The 20628-nt window shown below is 33.6% G+C and overlaps 1 protein-coding gene across 4 annotated transcripts in view; it reads left to right on the plus strand.

Moving 5' to 3' along the window:
- The window catches only part of LOC121410584 (bis(5'-adenosyl)-triphosphatase-like), a 37099-nt gene extending 16977 nt beyond the window's left edge, over positions 1-20122 (plus strand). For all 4 annotated transcript variants that reach the window (XM_041602765.1, XM_041602764.1, XM_041602767.1 and 1 more), the window contains exon 6: positions 20045-20122. In XM_041602765.1, the coding sequence (XP_041458699.1) occupies positions 20045-20107 (63 nt within the window). In that variant the 3' untranslated portion in view covers positions 20108-20122. The remainder of the gene's footprint in view (positions 1-20044) is intronic.
- The last annotated feature ends 506 nt before the right edge of the window (positions 20123-20628 follow it).

The following is a 20628-nucleotide window of genomic DNA, read 5'->3' on the forward strand; positions in this document are numbered from 1 at the left end:
CACACACACAACACATGTCAAAAGAGCGGAAAAGGTCAATGGTTTATAAAACCGCAAAACTTTCTTTGAAGAGGTAAAACTTGTTTTTCAAGAATTTTTTTCGGGCAAGTGAAATAGATTTTTTGGCAAGTATATTCCAACTATTTAAAAATTTACTTGCCCGACTGGGCAAGTGCTTCTAAAAAGTTATGTAGCACCCTGGCCATTATCATTATAATTAACCTGATAGCTCATCTTAGATAGAATCACTTTGTTTGTCTTTGTGCTAAGTTACAAGAGCGCCATCTTGAGGCTGAATTGCTGTAGGTTCTCATGTACTATTATATACCAATCTATTTATAACATGAAGCAAACAAAGAATCCTTACAGTCACTGTCTAGCCATCTATATTTATACAGTTTAAAAACTTGATCAATAAAAGATGTCAAAGAGGTTTGAAAAAAACTAAAGCAATTTGATCATCAGCCCTTATTCTAATCACACACCTTCATGAATATTGATTATTCTCCTGACTATATACATGTAAGTTTCTTTAAAATAATCTCTCAGTTCTCTTCCTTGAACTACAAACAACTGTTTTATCTTAAAGGGGAATGAAACCTTTGGAACAAATAGGCTTGTGTAGAAGCAGAAAAATCAAAGAATAAAGAAAGTTTGAGAAAAATCGGACAAATAATGAGAAAGTTATGAGCATTTGAATATTGCAATCACTAATGCTATGGAGATTCTCACGTTGGCAATGCGACAAGGATGTGTGATGTCACTGATGAACAACTTTCCCTTTGGTGGACTATAAAATACCCTCAAAATGTCTCTTTTTGCTTTTTCTTATGATGATACAAACTCTTTATCCATGATGTATTCTTAAAAAATATGCATTACATGCCCTCATGTAGACAGAACACATGATTTATGGATAGATGTGATAAAAGAGGCAATTCTAGTGAAATATATACTAGAGTAATGGGGAGAGTTGTTCACAAGTGACATCACACATCTTTGTCGCATTGCCAATTTGCTATCTCCATAGCATTAGTGATCGCAATATTCAAATGCTCATAACTTTCTCATTATTTGTCCGATTTTTCTCAAACCTTCGTTGATCTGTTTCTTTGATTTTTCTGTTTTCACACAAGCTATCTTGTTCCAATGGTTTCATTCTCCTTTAATCATCTGAACTTTATTCTATAGAAAAGAAAGATTTTCAATCCTCATATTTATAATTTTTCAAATACATATTCTAACTACATGTATAGAATGAACTCTTAGTAAATTGATGATTACATTAAAGTATGAATAAAGCTATTCATGATGTCACTCATTGAGATGCTGTGTTTTTATTTAATTTGTTTTATAGCATGAAACATTGAAGTATAGATGACACATTTTTTATGGACTCTGAGTCTGAAACTTATAAATAATATTAAAACTCGTTGTTATATTAGTGTTTCTCTTTCAACATGGAACAATAAGAAAGTGGTTTATATGTGTAAGGAAAAGGCAAAATACAATCATGTCGACATGGGAAATCATCTGTATTAATCAGCTTTAATTTCAATTGGATAAAATATGCCAAAGCTATTTAAGTCTGGAAGGCTAGATTTGGACAAAGACTATAGACATGTAAAAGTACATTAACATTTCGCTTGGTTATGAGAAAGTAAGCATACAAACATACATGTACATGCTTGAGTTGATTATTAGAACCGAACCATGTGGCAGTGAGTGAATGTTTGTAGTCTTATTTTCAGACATGATGAAACATGTTAATTACTATATTCCTACATGTTTTAACTGTTTTGATCAAAATTAAATTTGTGGACATTTAAGCTGAATTTTGTTTGTTTAAACTCAAATCAATTTTATTCTTTTGAAATGCATTTAGGACCTAATTTGGGTTTTGACCCTGTCCTCAAAACAAAAACAGATGTGATCTAATAGATTATAAAAAAATGAATTATTTATCGGGAAAGTATACATCAAATCTAAAAGAGAACTGTCAGGGATGGTAGAGCAGCTAAGACTAGGCCTAACCTGAAATGGGTGTTTTGTTCCGCTTTTTTGCTCTTCTATTGAAGCCCATTCTAACTGAGATAGAGTATTGATCTGATAATCTTATTGATTAGCCGTTAGAACCCATGGAATACTATGACTGTACAGGACTGACAGTCTGTAGACCCAGAATGCATAGTATATAGGGGGTTGAAGGAGAAGAGGTTATGTAATCAGAGTTGTGAACAATCTACTGGTTGGTTTTTGTTGAAATAAGTAGAAGTCTTATTGCATAAGTATAAGCTGACGGATATAGTTGTATTTACATGCAACATGATGAAAACAAAGTCTTCAATAAGCCAGTTTGTAGTTCAACTCTGCACATGATTAGAGGAAGGTCATTGGTACTAAAGTGACAAGGTGGTTTGAAATTTAATGAGATAAGCACCACCTTTGATGTCTTGGTTATTTTTGTTGTTTTTAATTGTGTTTTTCATATAAAAACAACAATGCGTCCATGAATGACTGGTATTTCAGTTTGCCAAGTATGTTGTACAACATGCTATAATATGCATTCAAAGTAGAAATGCAACAAATAGTGTTCATTGGTGTGCTATTCTAGTCACATGGTCTATTCAATTTCTGTTTCCTGCTATATAAGGCATGCTTATGTAATATCTTGCTTTGAAATCTGCCTATCATAATGAAAGAAATGAAAAGTAATTTGACCAAAATTGTCCATGAAGTTAACTACGGACTGGTCTCTTGTCATTAGAGGTAAAAGAAAGTATTTGCGGTAATCAATTATTTCATTAATCATGAGAAATGTTTTTAATGTTAGTTAACACCATATTATCATAGATCTAGATCTAGTACATTGAAATCAACTCATCTTTGTGCAATCATGAAATCTAAGTTGGAAACCAAAATTCTTGATAACTATGATAACTAACACAAAAGGGCATATGTTGGACAATGTATTAATATTACTTTGAAAAATACCATACATTTTATAGAATTCTTGTATTCTTTTCTATATTATATTCTATTATATTCATTTCTTAAGCAATTACATAATTTTTGTTTATACATGCAAACACTTGGGTGGCCATTTTATTGGATTCTGTTTGAACTAATTTTGAGATCATTACCACAACTGGTCTTTATCTTTAAACATTTCCCAGTAAATCTTCTTGCTTCTCTTCAGGGTACTTCGAATTCATCACTGTTAGATTGGAATTTGGACATATTATATAATGGAGAAATACAATCTTATTGTTTTAACCATTCCATGATGATTTCTAATGTTGTTTGTCCTTGAAGATAACAAGTTAGGAAGAAATGATATGAAAAGTCAGGGAAAGTATAGATATATAAGACAGTACTGCTTTTTCTTGTTAATTTGAGTATAATGCATCCTTTGAATAATATGATCTAAAATTTTACTTTGGTTTTATATGCAGATTTAGCTGTAATTGCATATTTGTGTGATGTAACAAACACAGAGAGTTCCCATCGCAATGTGATTTAAACAATGTATGCGTAGAATTTGAATATAATACACAGAGATATATAGGGCCCTGGAATTTTGAATATTGATAAATACTTTAAAGTCAAGGGTAGGTCCAATTACACAACAATATAGCCAAGAAAAAACACAATAGAATATTTCAATTATAAGTGAATTGACAGATAATCCTGAATTAATAAACAGCTATTCGATTAGGAGTATATTCAATACAGACTATTAATGTGATTGTGACAATTTCTTTACATGTTAGGTCTTCAAATTTCAGTCTATATTTGACACCAGAGACAAAAAAAAAACCAAGTATCTTCTGAGCATGAAATAATTTTCTTTTCAATGTAATTGTACAAAGGAGACTTTAGGACAGTCGTCAATATAAAAAATTCTCCTTCAAATAAAGAAATTGACATACATTATAAAACTATATTACAGATAACTAATAACATATTGAACTTATTTCAATCTATCACATAATGTAATATGATGGAAACAAAATAGTCAGAAAACAGGAATCCCTAAAAAACTTAAAAAAACCCAAATTTCCAAGCATGCTGGAGCCATGCTAGAAAAAAAAGAGAAGAAGGAGGGGGAGAGGGAAGAAAATATTCATATGAAATATGAGGTCTTCAAAAAGTTGGCCCTTAAGTTGTGTTTTAGTGAATATATACTGGTAGTGATGGAACATCATCTAATTAATCACTTGAATAAAAATGAGATCAAAAGGATGAAGCTCTATTCTTTAGTTTCTTAGATAATTATCATTAGATTTAATGAGGACGACAGTCATCTGTTCAGCTCTATATGTACTTTATGTATTTTGTAAGCTATGTGTATCATAGTTTTCAAGCAAGATGCCTAATATCCTAGAGTCATTATCATAACTAAAAATTCTATATTAAATTTGTTCTGTTGGATATGTCTTGAGAAATTTGCATGTCGCTACATTGTACAGTAAAAAAAACCCAGATTATTAATTGAGTGATTGTTAGAGGGAAAATGAATATTTTCATGTACAGAAATTATAGATAAAATGAACATATTAATTAGTTTTAGTTGAATACATAATAATATGCGAAGATAAATCTGTGCATGTAAGCCTTTAGCCTAGGATACAAAATGAAATGTACAAAAAAGATGAAAACAACAAACTTTTTATTGAGCTTTCCATGATATTAATTGTTTCCAGACATTGTTCACCTTTATTTCATTAATTTCTCATCTGACATATTGACAAGTTGAAGAATATATAATCCAATGCCAGTTAGAATGAAAATTAAATTGGTATGTAGGTATGCATGTGAATGCATATTGTATTATTATATTATTTCCTACCCAGCCTGAAATGGGTATGTCATATCCACCAGATCTATACACTATTAGCATAATTCAGATCTCCATGGACCACTCTGTTTAGCTGGTCAATAACTTTGATTTTTCTCCTCTCAAAAGCTTTTTACTAATACATTTTATGTTTGTGGAATGTGTTATGTCATCAAAGAATGATGGGACATTTGACGTCATTCCCTCTTTCCTCCATTGTTTTAGCAATCGACTATCAACACCACAATATGGCCTGGAATTTTGAGGCACTGGGATTTTAACGAACTGCTTTCAATTTCTACAGTTGCTGAAGTAACTGATTCCATCCGTTTTCAATCACTTCAAACATTAGTATTTCATCAATTTTAGCCCATTTTGATTTAAAAGGGATAACCAGTAGAGATTGTTGTCTGCTGGTTCACTCTCCAATTTAAAACTATGGCCGTGTTTATGCTTCCATTTTTCAGGCCAGAATCAGCGTTTCCAAACGTGATTAGTGCAAAACACGGTTGCGTCCATGCTTACTTTCATATAAACGCTGTTTCAAAACGCCGATCGTAAACTCACAAAAAGGTGCGTTTGTAAACGTCGTTTGACCAGAATCAGGCTTTCTGGGGAAGCATAAACACAACCGCGATCGTAAACGTGTTTAAATGACGTCATTTGGTACCTGCTTCCGGTGAGATGAAAATCCGCGGGCAAATACAGTCGTATTGCTCCATGTTATCTCTACGTAATAACAACAATGGGAAAACAAAACTTTCGAAAAAAGGCGCGCCCAATTTGACCTCGCTTTACGATGCGAAGCCAGCTGGAGATCATGATTTGCTCTGAAAAGTTAAGCATAAACAGCACTCCCAGAACCACGTTTACGATCGGCGTTTTGAATCGACATTTGAAATCGCTGATTCTGTCCTCGCAATGGAAGCATAAACACACCCTATGTCAATAAGCTCAAATGGCTAGAAATTTGATAGTATTTAAGGGGATGAATTAATATCCTAATTCAGATTACAAAAAAAGTAGCATTGTCTGCTTGTACCAGTGTCTAATGTACATGTAAGTTACTCCCTAATCATTTTGACAGAATAGCATAGATTTTATTCAATTAAATTTAATAAACTTTACATCTTGGACCCCTGTTACACCGGATTTCCTAAGTAGTCTCGGGGTGCCCTGAAACCAGTCTCAAGCAGGTTTCTATTCTAATCTTGTGTAAACACACAAACATACCCTTGACCCCTTCTGAGCAATGTGATCCGAGACTGGCTTTGGGGCGCTCCGAGACTGCTTTGGATTTGATGTAAACGCAAACCTACCAGAGACTGGTCTGAGACAGGTTCGCTTGATGCACTACGCGTGGAACGATTATCCAAACAACAAACACAGCGCGCGCTTGGTGCCCTGCCAAACCTTTTTTCAGACAGCTTTGGTAATTCGGTGTTAACGTACAGAAAGCTGTTTCGGGGCGCCCCAGACTCGTTACAGTTCTGGTGTAATAGGGGGTAAAAAACTTAAGTCAACTTTTTGGAACCAGTCACGGGGCACCCTGAGACAGGTCTCGGGTAGGAAATTCGGTGTAACAGGTGTCCTAGTTCTAATAGCTCACACAGATGTAATGTATGTGTGTTTAGCTCATGTACTAAAAATTGTATTCATCTGTTAATGTGAAAAGTGGGTAAAAAGGATCTGATTATTTATGCACTTAAGTTCATAACTTAGTTCATAAATGCAAAAGTTATCATACATCTTAAATGGCACTGTTCTTGTGATAACTCGAAAACCCTTAATGGATCAACTTCATATTTGGATCATGTATGCTGTGGGAGTAACAATGACCTGATTATTTTTAGGGTACGGAGGTCAAAGGTTCAAGGTCACAGACGCATACCTTAAATGGCTTGTTCTCATGATAAATCATGAACTTTTTTTATCAACTTCAAACCTAGATTATATTGGAGTTTTATTTTTTTATTTTATTTATTTATTTCACATCTTTATACAGGGTGACCAATTCAGCTGTACACGATAAAAACATTAACAGAGATAAAAAGCTGGTTTGCAATTGGGCCCTGTTAATCAAAATACATACAAATTATAAAATACATAATATGCAAAATATACAAGAAATAAACCTTTAAAAGTCCTAATCCTCATCAGAAACACACAGAAGCACCCAGACCCACATACACACCCCCCCCCATTACACTCTGCAGACTTACTTGTAAGTTTCAAAGGTCACAAGGTCATGATAGCTCACTAACAGTAAGAGTTATTAATTTCAAAATTGGAAGTTGTATGCATACTTGAGTGACAATTATCTGATTGATTTGGGGAATATATGTCAAAGTCTGATTTATATAATTTTAGGAAAATTCAAGAACTATTCAGAGGACTTAAAATTGGGTTTATGTATGCCCGCATACAGGAAATGGCACTGATATTTACTTATGGGGAATAGTTTGTTCATAAAGAGTGACAATGATCTGATAAGTTTGTGTTTTCAAGGCTAGATATCAAGCTCACAGATCAAGTTGAATCTATGAAAGGCCTCATATTTTCAAAGAATAAGAATACAGAATATATCAGAAATCATTTTCTTTAATGATTATGTGATTAACAATGTGATTAGATTAAAATGGTGGTTTTCACAATATCAGAATAAAGTATGTAATATATTTCAGATCTAGCAGTGGCAGTGGTATAAATTTTGACCATGCGCACCCAATAATCCATCTTATTTTTTTAAGAGAGTGCAAGGTTTATTCATTAAATAAGCTCAGGGTAACCAGCTTTTCTACATCATGCTGTAAATGTTTAATTGCAATTAAAATCGATAAGTTGATGGCAGTTTTTCTCAAAGTAAAGCAAAGTTTAAAAGTTCATCAATGTTTTGGAAGAAAGGTGATCCTACCATCTAAATTATGCAACCTTCCTTCTCCCTCTTTTTTGTAGTTAGCCACTTGGTGAATGATCTCTTGAAGTTTGTATGCACTTTCGCTCAAAATGAACATGAAACTATACATAATGGACAATGCAATCTATAAAGGTTATAAAACGTTTTCACATGTCGGGGTTAACAACTTTTGATACTATCATTGAACGGATTACAGGCCGCAGATCATGTCAAAGTAGAGCAAGTTTATGAACTACAAAAGCTAATCATATTCATTAAAAGGATTCTTGGAAGAGGGTGATCCTGGGGAAAAAAAACCATGGTATTCTCCCTCAACCCCACCCCCCTCTCTCTCTCTTTTGTACCTACCTCCTTTCATAACAGCTTCTATGATAATGGTAAAGAGGGCTTGGCAACCAATAACGAAATCCAGGTTTTTCCCAGGTTTTTCCATGGTAGTATTACTCGCCATGGTGGCAAAGTTACCATAATCATGAGTCATAATGTCTCAACTATTCCATTTTTAGAGTTTATACTCTCTTTTGGCTTTGAATGAAATATCAAATGTTACTTCATATTTCATAAACTTATTTATTGTTAATCTCTGTAAAATTGTAGATTGATTTATGTTTTGTACAAAGACTATCTAGATTCTCATTCTCCTTTCAAAATTTGTGACCTGCATTTCTCAAACAGCTTTTGAACCTAATCCTCCTAGATACCATTAAATGGTCTTTCCCCCAAGCCCTATATTAAAGTTCAACTCAAAGTAGGGCAAGATATACAGTGTGTATCAGAAAAAAAAACATTGTAGATAAAACAAGATGATAATATCATGATGACAATTAATGCTTTGATGACTCTGTGTTCTTTGTGCAATCCATTAGATATCATATTATATACTTATCATCCTCTGACCCTTGGTCTGACCATGAACCATGGTCTGATCTTTTACCAAGTTTTAATGGTAATATTAAGCATCAACACTTTTTCATGCATGGATGAACACATCCAACATTGTGCAAATGGTCAAAATCACATCATTGTAGACGTATATCATGGAGCTACTTACGGTTAGTAGCTCCATAGTTCAATCCGGTTCTGGTTTATAAATGGTTATCTGAGTTCCATGGTTTTTATTTGGGAAAATATATGAATATTTCAAGAGAGAGAGAGGCTGAAATGAAATTGATTGATTGTAATTTATAATCACATTTGAAAGATTACCTCATAATATTCCAGAGAAACATGGTAGGGTCCTTGTAGGGGTTGTCCCTCTCTTGTTGTTAGTGAGGTCATTATGAGTGTGCAGAAGTGTGTAAATCGATAATATATTTGATATCACAAAAATCGTCTGCTTCTCAATTTGCTGTTCCAAATCTGAAACATCTTGATTAAAAGGTATAATCTGATACGGGACATCAGCCAACAAACGCCAAGAATAGGAAAAAGATTCCTTTGTAAAGATCAGATTCGCCTTGGTAGCCGCTATTGTCAAAACACCTGTATGTTCTCATTAATATGCACATAATCAGGATACGGCGACTATGATTTGCATCAAAAGAATGCTCGCATTAATTGTCCCATTTCTTATAGGTCCATTTTGAAACCCAGCTGGTCCCTGTGATACTTCTGAGTGTTATGATCGCACCTTTCACTTGCTCTTGACATGAAGAAAATATTTTCATCAACATCCAAAATCTCCAATGCCCTGCTGACCGAAAAATAGCTGCTTTCAAATCGGGAAAATCATTATCACATTCTTACATTCATGTACATCTGCAATAGACCAGTTCGTAGTTACTTCATGGACAATTTTGGTCAAATGACCTTTCATTTCTTTCATCATGACAGGCAGATTTCAAAGCAAGATATTACATAAGCTTGCCTTACATAGCAGGATGAAGAAATTGAATAGACCAGGTGACTAGAATAGCACACAAATGAACACTTAATGAAGGCATTTTTTGCATTCCTACTTTGAATGCATATCTTAGCATGTTGCACAATGTACTTTGCAAACTGTGAAATACCAGTCATTCGTGGAAGCATTGTTGGTTTTTGTGGATATAAATGAAAACGACAATTCAAAAGAATATATGAATAATCAAGACATCAAAGTTGGTGCTTATCTCATTAGATTTTAAAGCACCATGTCATTTTAGTACAAATGACCTTCTTCTGATCATGCGTAGAATCTTTTGATCATGCGCAGAAAGGAACTACGAACTGGCTTATACAACAGTGATCGTATAGTATACAGCTGTCATTTTATGTGGTTCATTAAAATATTGCCAGTTATGAGCTTTGTGAAAAATGCCAAGATCATTTGTCAAATTAATTTGGAGAACCAGTAATATGAGCTTTCTTCTTAATTTTAGAATTAAATACATAAACAGCTCTGACCCTGCAGCCATTGGTGCAAAGTATACACATTTACCAAGCTCCATCAACAACAACAGTCAATGCAAACACTTTTGTTTTCAATGAAGGCCATTCTATATTATAAGGTTCTTTTGTCTATTTCATTTGGGTCTTTTTGATGGTCAAAGAATTGTCCCAGGATAGTTTTTATTAGAAGTTACCAAAAGTTTCAATAAATTCAAATATGCATAAATGCAATTTGGTTGGAATGTTCACTATGCCTTCATTTATGGATTTGAAGGAGAGACCTTTGGCCAAACATGCTTACTAAAATATGAACGCAATACTGAATGTAAACTTTGTCAAAACAGTTTCTTTTGAGACACAGTGTACAAAGGAAAAAATATATATATATTTTTTATCTTCTACTCTGCCATGAAGCCTATGAAGTTAACAATGAGTTGATGTTTCAAGTTCACTGAATACATACCTAAAGTATTTGTGATCTTTGAGATCTGACATAATTGTATAAATCATTTCAGTGATGTCAGGATAATGATTATGACTACTCTTTGCTTTTAATACAAATTTTTTTTTCTCAATTAAATTGCATTCAAATGTTCCATATTTAGATAACAAGAGATTAGCACAATATTGTCAAGGTAAACTATTAAAGTAGTAGTGCCTGGATTATTTTTTTTGAATTTGGTAAAATTTTACTTACTTATGGAATTTATTTCTCAAACTGTGAAGGCATATGTCATTTTGAGCTTTGAACATTGTTTTTATTTGACTATTTTTATGTGTCAATTCCACCTCAGAAAAATATTGATTTCAATCAATAGAGAAAAATCAGACAAACATAATGCTGAAAATTTCATCAAAATCGGATGTAAAATAAAACATTCTAAAGTTTCGCTTAATTTTCACAAAATAGTTATGTGCACAATTTAGTCACATGCAAATTAGAGAATCGATGATGTCACTCACTCATTATTTCTTTTGTTTTTTATTTGAATTATACAATATTTCAATTTTTACAGATTTGACAATAAAGACCAACTTGACTAAAACATAAAATGTTAAACAATGGTAATTCCATACTTTCAGGGCAAAATAAAAAATTTGTTTCACAGGACAACAGGGTTGGCACGTTTTAAATGGTGTGTTTTAAAACATGTTTTAAAATGCGTTTTAAAACACCCGGTTTTTTTTACAAAAAAAAACGTGTTTAAAACACCGCATAGACTTGTGTGTTATAAATCTGCATGGATGTGATTTTTTTATACTATTATTTCTGAAGTGGTTTTTTTTTTTTCTTCTAACTGAAACTCTTTTTCAATACCACTCCTCTTTCTCTTTCTCCATTGCTTTGTCATGTTCCTCTTCTCCCTGTTCAATTGTGCCCATCAATCCATATTAGGAATATTCTCATTTTTTGGACAGGTAAAGAAACGCTATTAAAATAAGCTAAAATACATGTACATGTAATAGAAGTACTTGAGTTAAATGGAAGTGTTACACAAGCACAATAATATTTTACAAATTCTGTAAACCTGACATCATACTCTTGAGGTACATACAAAAGTTGGTATAACTTTGCGCTTCATAAAGATGAAGAAAAGTACTTTAAACAGTATAAGATAATCAGCTAGCAAACCGTAACTCTAACAATTCCAGGGGACCTTAATGGCCCCCTAAAAATGTCTATGATAAAATCCATAAACATGACAGGGCCATGCCATATCGTTCAAGACTATTTTTGGGATGTATGCATGGGTATGCAGTTATGATATACACCACAAGTGCATATTAACAGATCCTGAATTGCTTAAAAACGTGATTTCATGTATAAACCCAATGTGAGTTCTTGCCAAAATTTGTCTGTATCATTATTTTTACTTGTTAATGATTGGAAAATTGTCAAAAATTTCTATTAGTAATAAAAAAAGTTTTAAAACTCCGTACATAAATATAAAAAAGTATAAAAAAACACTACCAGTAACATAAATAGACTGGGCTATTTCGTTTCCTAAGAAGACTGAGAGGGGGGGCCCTATGATCTGGGCCGTCGATCGCGGGATCACAACAAAAATTGGCACACGCACTACCCATGGCATAATCTAAAAAAACTATAAATAAAATTTTGCATAAATCTCATTGCTAATTTATGCGTAATATCAAAAGTTTGCTCTTATTAACTAAACAATGCCCCTGAAATTATCATTTTTGGTTTACAGGCTCTTTATAGGAATCTGATCAAATGTTCTTTAAAAAAATTTCAACATCACATTTTTTTTCTGATGTATTTTATTGTTTTTTTCAATGGAAATAGTCAGGGACTATATTTTGACCATAAACAAGGTGAAATTAATTGATTTTAATCAGTAAAAGGAAAAATAATGGCACATTTATGAATTATGGCTGAAAACACTATTGCATTAGATTTGTACACAAATTCACGTTTTGAGCATTTTTGGGTCTGCATGCACTTACAAAATGTTGCGTAATTTCAGAACCGCATACCAGGGGGTTGCAATTTTGGTCTCAAAAGTTGCGTGAGACTCGAAAAAGGAAAGTCTGTGAGTGACGCGGTAAAAAAAAGTGAGCAGTGGATTTATCACAAAAAAATGACGAGGGGGGCTGAATGAGCCCCCTCCCAGTCTTATTAGGGTTAAATAAACATTCTATAGGCCTACTGATTGTTTTTAAATATATTTGATCATAATTCTTGAATTAAAAAAAAATATGTAGTTCAAGGGCTTTATTTATAGATTTGAATTGAATTTGTATTTCATGCACTAAAATTGGAATAAGTGATTCAATTGAAATAAAAGCATATTGATTTACCGGTTATGAAATTAAGCTTTGAAACCCCATGTATATCAATTTCTTCCATTGTGCAAATTCTTCTCCCCCCCCCCCCCCCTCGATTGACAAGACTCAGAAAACCTTGAGACTACATGTCTATGTTCATGTATTAGGAATAAAATGTCGAATTACTTAAAAAGTGTTCTTTTTTGTAGGCATTCAATTTCCATGATTTAGTGATTTTGGGGGAAATATGAACTTTTCTGTTGGAAATTCATTAACAGAATTGTGGTCATCTCTTATTTAAAACATCAAGAGCTTAAATCATACTATATTTAGTGTAAAGTTTAATTGATTTACAGAAAATTGCATCATTCGTTGGCAGGGAACAGGAAAAAAAACGTTTTAAAACAATAAAAAATGTTTTATTTGTTTTTTTTAATAAAAACGTTTTTTATTACAACCCTGCAGGACAATGAAGAGAAAATTAGAATATTTCATATTTTATATAATAAAATACAAAAGAAATAGTGAGAGATGTCATCAGTTCCCTCATTTGTATACTGACAGGATGTGAATATGACTATTTTGTGAAATTAAGCGAAACTTAAAAATGTCATAACTTTCTTATTTTACATCTGATTTTGACAAAATTTTCTTTATGCTTGTTGGATTTTTCTCTTTTTATTCAAATCCACATTTTAATTGGGTGGACTTGTCCTTTAAATAGTCATTTGACATTAATGAATGAGAATCATTAATGACCAGCTCACAAGTAATTAAAACGACTACTGTCAGCTCAAATACATGTCTATATATAAAAAAATAAATGGTGCATTGATTACTCTGCATCCATCTCTCTTACCAACAATTAAATTCAAAGACATGCTCCTTAGTAAAAAAGCCTTATAGATGAACTTTCAGAAGAAAATTAAAGATCCAGAATGACCCAAATGTATTCTGATATAAACTGCTCTTCTCATTCATAAATTTACACCAGTAGCTTGACATAAGAGCATGTCATCCAAACCTACTCCATATTGGAAGTTTATACTGACCCTACCCCAAAGTATCTGTTTTCTATGCTTTTGAAGAAAATTGATACAAAAATATACTGAATGAATGTCACTGTGATTTATCATTATTCTCTGGATGATTTTTCACAAGGTTATCCATTGATGAGAGTACCACTACCCCCATCATCATAAACACAACCATTAACATTTTTATGTAATATCATGCTGCCCTTTTCCCTGGTGAATTTTGAAGGCGAAGTTTACCAGGAAAAAGCGCAGTATGAAAGGTACACGGGAGAACTTCCCCTGCGCACTTCTCCGGCTAACCTCTATTGCGAAACGGTTTCCCCGGCGAAGTTCGCCGGTGAAATGGCCAGTATGAAAGCTCACCGGAGAACCTCCTTTTAATGACATCAGAGGTCAATTTTTTTTCTTCTTAAAATGCCCTGAACTGAGATTCTGCGCGCTAGCTAGCTGTTGTTTCCGTGGCTAAATGTGGAATGCCACGGTGTATGAGCGATGCGATCAATCCATAGAGTTAAATAACCCTCGATCATACAATTTTTTTGTCTCACCTGCATAGCAGAGTGAGACTATAGGCGCCGCTTTTCCGACGGCGACGTCGACGTCGGCGTCAACATCAAATCTTAACCTAAGGTTAAGTTTTTGAAATGACATCATAACTTAGAAAGTATATGGACCTAGTTCATAAAACTTGGCCATAAGGTTAATCAAGTATTACAGAATATCTTATTAGAGTTTCATGTCACATGACCAAGGTCAAAGGTCATTTAGGGTCAATGAACTTAGACCATGTTGGGGGAATCAACATCAAAATCTGAACCTGAGGTTAAGTTTTGAAATGTCATCATAACTTAAAAAATATATGGACCTAGTTCATTAAACTTGGACATAAGGTTAATCATGTATCACCAAACATCCTGCATGAGTTTCACGTCACATGACCAAGGTCAAAGGTCATTTAGGGTCAATGAACTTTGGCCGATTTGGGGGTATCTGTTGAATTACAATCAAAACTTTAAAAGTTTTTGGATCTGATTCATGAAACTTTGACAAAATAGTAATCAAGTATCACTAAACATCCTGTGTGCATTTTAGGTCACATTACCAAGGTCAAAGGTCAATGAACTTCGGCAATAATGGGGGTATCTGTTGAATTACCATCATAACTTTACAAGTTTATTGATCTGACTTTTGAAAATTGGACATAAGAGTAATCAAGTATCACTGAATATCCTGTGCAAGTTTCAGGTCACATGATCAAGGTCAAAGGTCATGTGAGGTCAATGAACTTTGGCCACATTGGGGGTATTTGTTGAATTACCATCCTATCTCTGTAAAGTGTATTGGTCTAGTTCATAAAACATGGAAATAAGAGTAACCAAGTATCACTGAACATCTTGTGCGAGTTATAGTAGTTTTCAAAGTCAGCACTGCTGCTATGTTGAATCGCGTGATGCAGGTGAGACGGCCAGAGGCATTCCACTTGTTTTCCAATGATATTTATTTTATGAGCATTATTTTACATGCTGAGATTGTGCTAAAAATATGAAAATACTTTGAAATTTTTGGGCCTATGATGTGTTGTAATTTTTTGGACACTGTTTTGTAATTGGTAAGAAGCAATGTTTACAAATTTTTTTTGTTTGTTCTGCATGCACATGCCGAGCTGATCAGCTGAGAAGTGTTTACCCGCCATCATCTCCAAAACTTCACTGATGAAATTAATTAGGTATCTGCAATTAAAGGATAGAGAACAATTGAAATTCAAATTTTAAAAAATTGCGCCTTCCTTGACACCAGGTCTGCACTTCCTTTCACACAAATCGCCCGTCGACTTTCGCTGGGAAAAATATGACAGTTCAAGAGGGTACATTTTTTTTCTTCGCCAGGGAAGTGAGGAATGTGTGCCTGAAAAGTTCGCCGGCAATTGAAGAGGCCAGTTTGCAAAGGGTACAAGTTGCAAACCCTATTGTAATACCAGAGAAACCTTAGAGGATATAGTTTTAGACTGCCTCGTAGTTTGTCAGTTACAGGTATTTTCTGATCAGGAAATTTGTCCTGATCTACCCCAAAAGAAAATACCTGCTAAATGGTAGGTACTTGTCAAAATTGTACTTGTCAAAGGAAGTCGGCTTGACAGGTCAATGGCCTCTCTGACTTCCTACATCCGCTACATTTTATTTCCATTTCTTTTTTATTTCTACCATTTTTTTTTAATTGCTTATACTGTAATTTAAATTCTTTTACTCCTTTGTTGTATACTTGTATATATGTTTGTATGTTTTTTAAAGGATGTCAAATAAATGAATTGAATTGAAAAATTGAATTGAAAATTACGAGAAATTTTGCAGGGATTTTTCCAAGGTTGCAGTATTTTGGCAGTGAAAAAGAAAATCATGGAAACTTTTTTTTAAGCCCAGCGCAGGCCATATGGGTGGCTGCTGAGCTCGCGATTTTGAATTTCGTGACTTGCCTGCTTATCAGACTGTACTGTGCATTCTTGTAACTTCAAGAACTTTCCCGGAAGTATATTTTCGGGTGGTGTGAATGTGAGAATAATTATCAGGTATATTTGAGCATGAGCAAGTTCTTATAATCAACAGGGATTCTTGTGATGTAGGTGGTTTGAAACCATCTAGTGAGAACAAATTGAATGCACATTTTCATACATTTCAGGCCTTAAGAAAATTACATGAGATCCCAATCCAAGCTGAAGTAAAAATTTAACGGTTTACACCTCCAACATATCCATGTATTTCTTTGGTTTGCATACCTATTCTTGATGGTTGACAGCAAGTCGATTTAAAGTCTCGTCTCTCGCTATGGTCATTTCATTTCCAATCAGTAGACATCCTGACAGTGAGCATCATAGGTAGATACACTAAGGAAGGTTAAAGGAACAGTTAGATTCAGTATTATGGTGACTTAAAGAAATAATATAGATGTACATCTAGTAAGGTAAATCAAGCAAACTTAATTAGGTAGATCCATTGAAGGTATAGCTCAGAGGAACACCTAGGAAATAAATTTAGTAATGTGTCTTAATAATAAAGGAAAATATAAAAGATACATGTAGATCATTACGGTACCTTAAAAAGGGGTGATTTTATGTGATGGGTTATTTTGAATAAAACCCTCAAAAACGTTCTGCAACTCAAGTTTAAAGGGTAATAAATTTCTTAGTGTGACATCATATGTGAATATGGTATCATTGGAAATCATGATTATTCTTCTTTACAATGATGTGTCATTTTTAATGCTAATGTTATCATGGAATGCACAGACTTAATACATATGCAGCAATTTCATGAATTAAATGTCGAAAATTCATTGTTTCTAATCGTGAATTTCCAATTTTTCCCGGATGGACTGAGTTCAAAATGGTATTGAGGTACTGATGTGTGAAAGTCCACACATGGTGTATTCTCATGGTAACGGATTGAATGTGTTTGAAATAATGTTGTACCCTTTCATTTCAAAAAGTTTGAAGATGTTGAATTTACAAAAAAAAATGAGAATGTTGGTTTCATTGTTGTTGAACATTCTAAATTTATGAAAGTTTCACTTCAAGCAAACAATAAATCATGCAAACAATCAATACACATCACACACATCTCTTCAACAACACAAACCACTCATTTAAACTTTAATGACACACCAACAAAGACACCTAAACATTCACTGTCACCTGGGCAGAATTCTAAAGAAGTGGAGACTGGTTAGAAAAACAATGCATTTTGCAATATTTCACTTCTGATTTTGCCCTTTATTCAGGGTAATTGCACATTTCATGATTACATACTCACAACAAATGGCAAATCATTGTAAAGAGAAATAATGAAGCTTTGCAATAATACCAGTTTCACCTTTGATACTTCAGTAACAAAAAATATATCAACCCTCAAACTTGAGTTGCAGAACCTTTTTTGAGGGGTTTAGTTATTAAGAGGTTATTGAGTAAAAATGCATACGGGATCATTTATGAGAAAGATCCAGTAAAGATGCTCTCATTAACGGCTGAGTCGTTAAGGGATGAGTGGTAGATCCAGTGACGCTCCTTAAATAACAATGAAATAGAAATAATGATGATGGTATTAACTAAATGATAAGTAGATAAACAATTCTTAGAGGTAGATATAGTGAGGTACATGTAGTTGGAGGAAACATTTGAGAAGTAGATAAAGTATTAATGTAAAGATCTGCTTGGGTTGAAAACCAAATCAAGTAGTTTAGCTGTAAGGAACAGTTGAAAAGTAGTTCTATAGTGGCATGGCAGCATCAATGAAATACAGGATTGTCGATCCCATTTGATGGTGTGAAGAAAAAATCTTGTCAAATGTAAGGCTTTTTTTAATGAAAAAATTCTACAAATAATATTTCAAGGTAGTATATATAATATTATAACATAAAGAAAATTGAGAAGGTAGGAGGAAAATACATACCCTATGCCTTAGATAAATGTACTTGCACTTTCTTGAAAGATGCAGTTTTAAGGGATATAGAATGAATTACCTGAGAGAGATTTCAAGATTTTATCTATCTAAGTTAGATATGAAATGCAACAGACTATTCGTTACATGCAGCATGTGTATATATTTGTATAATCATTGGAAGTTGTGTGTTTATACAATGAATCACTCTCTTACCATTTAGACTGCCATCATGCATACATGATGCCAGGCAAGCACAAATCACCTGAGCTTTTAGTGAGTAAGCACTTAAACCACATCACAAGTAAGAACTGTAAAACCGTTCAGAGAGGGACACTTGGAAATTAAACCAGATTGAGCTTGTGGGTATATTGCATAACAGATGGCTCTTCTATCCTATGAGTGAGGGTGAAGTAAGTAGGTTGGTGTGATGGGCTAGACTTTGCAATTGGACTAATAGATGTTGGCACCATAGTCGTGGCATAGGGTCTGTTCCCATTGCCATCATTAATTGGATCTCAAAGTTTCAATGCTCAGTGTGACAAAGTTCAGCATATTAATGTGGGTCACCTGACATTTCCTGGTAAATTCAGCCAACTTTGAAGTTTTCCATTCAAATTTGCCACAAAGAATGTATTGCCTTACCCTGATCTGATTTTGATGGCTTTTCCATTTGTTCTAATATAAAAAAGAAAAAAACAGGTGAATGGTGCAGTAGAACATCAATCCAACATGAGCAGAAGACATTCGTGTCTAAAGGCCTGGTCACACCGACCGAGCGTTGTTGAAGCGGTTGTGGAGCGGAGAGAAAAAAATCATCACCGCTCGTTACCATTCACCATTCTCGATTTCGAATGTTTTTTTTTTTCGATTTTTTCCCCAATTTTGTGAGCGAAATTCGACCCTCCCTACTGTTCCACGACCGCTCAAACAACGCTCGGGCGGTGTGACCAGGCCTTATCCCACTGAACTGGGATAAATCCATTTCAGTAATATCACTATCACTATTTTATATCTGATACGATTCTATGATGAGAAAATAACAAAATAAATCTAGGAGCTTACCTTATAAAAAAATGACCTTCATTTTCCCCCTCCCTCTGATATGGCAAACAAGCAGGTGGGGGAGGGGGTGTCTTTAGCTTAAAATTTTTGATATATGTTATCCTTTAAAGGGTGAAAGAGAGACATAATCATATAAACTGAAATTTCTAAGAGCATTTTGATGGTTCATGAAGGAACCTGTCTGAAGATTGTAGAACTATTAAAGCTCTCACACATAAAGCCATTTTATTATGTTATAGGCACTGTAATCATTTATAACTAGTATTATTCCAATTTTTGTTGTAATTTTGGTTATATTTTTAGTAGTTTTTATTCTTTCGATATTTTTAAGGGAATTGTCGCGCATCTTGCATATTTTCAAGTAGAATTTATAGCAAGTATGTAAAACATGTGCCCCCAAAGGCAGATGAACAACCATTGCATTTTAATGTGACTATATTTAGGTTTACACCGTCACAAATTCATACTTTTCCATCAATCTTGCCTTTGTTGTCTGTGTTAAACAACAGCATGACTTATTCATTATCAAATAAGATGTTGAGTATGTGGCATGTCATAACGGCTGCAGGTATCTCAAGATTTCTATTTTTTATTTCAGGATTGTCATGTATACATGGTGTATGAATATAGAATGTATCCATGTTGGGGCCAGGTGAGTTGAAGAACAGAGAGCAGGGTATGCAATGCATCTTCATGTTGGATCTGATTTGCATTTTAATAGCCTGCAGGGAAATAAAGGTGTACTCCATCCTCTCCCAAAACGACAAGAGAAATATGGAATAAGGGAACCTGATTTTTGAAGTGAGCCTGTCTTAGCATACATGGATTATACAAACTTAGTTAACCTCCTGCTACAGTATTGGCTAGGATTTTTTCATTGGTTCTTATTCTGTAGGGAATATTATTGGATAATATCCTTTCTCCTTCAGTTTATTCTTGATCACCAATGACATTGATGAGTAACAAGCATTGTATATTTATAACATTCTTTTATTTGAAATATTTGTTATGAATATTACATTTACATATTATATGGCCTCATTTTAGCAATATATATACATCAAGGAACAAATTAGATTAATCAAACATGATTTTAGAAATAATTATCTTTTAATATGATAATGATCATTGATCTTATAGGAAAAGCTTATTGTACATGCTAAAATGTTAAATGCGCAATTG

The sequence above is a fragment of the Lytechinus variegatus genome, chromosome 3 (genome assembly GCF_018143015.1).
Source record: "Lytechinus variegatus isolate NC3 chromosome 3, Lvar_3.0, whole genome shotgun sequence".
Lineage (NCBI taxonomy): Eukaryota > Metazoa > Echinodermata > Echinoidea > Temnopleuroida > Toxopneustidae > Lytechinus > Lytechinus variegatus.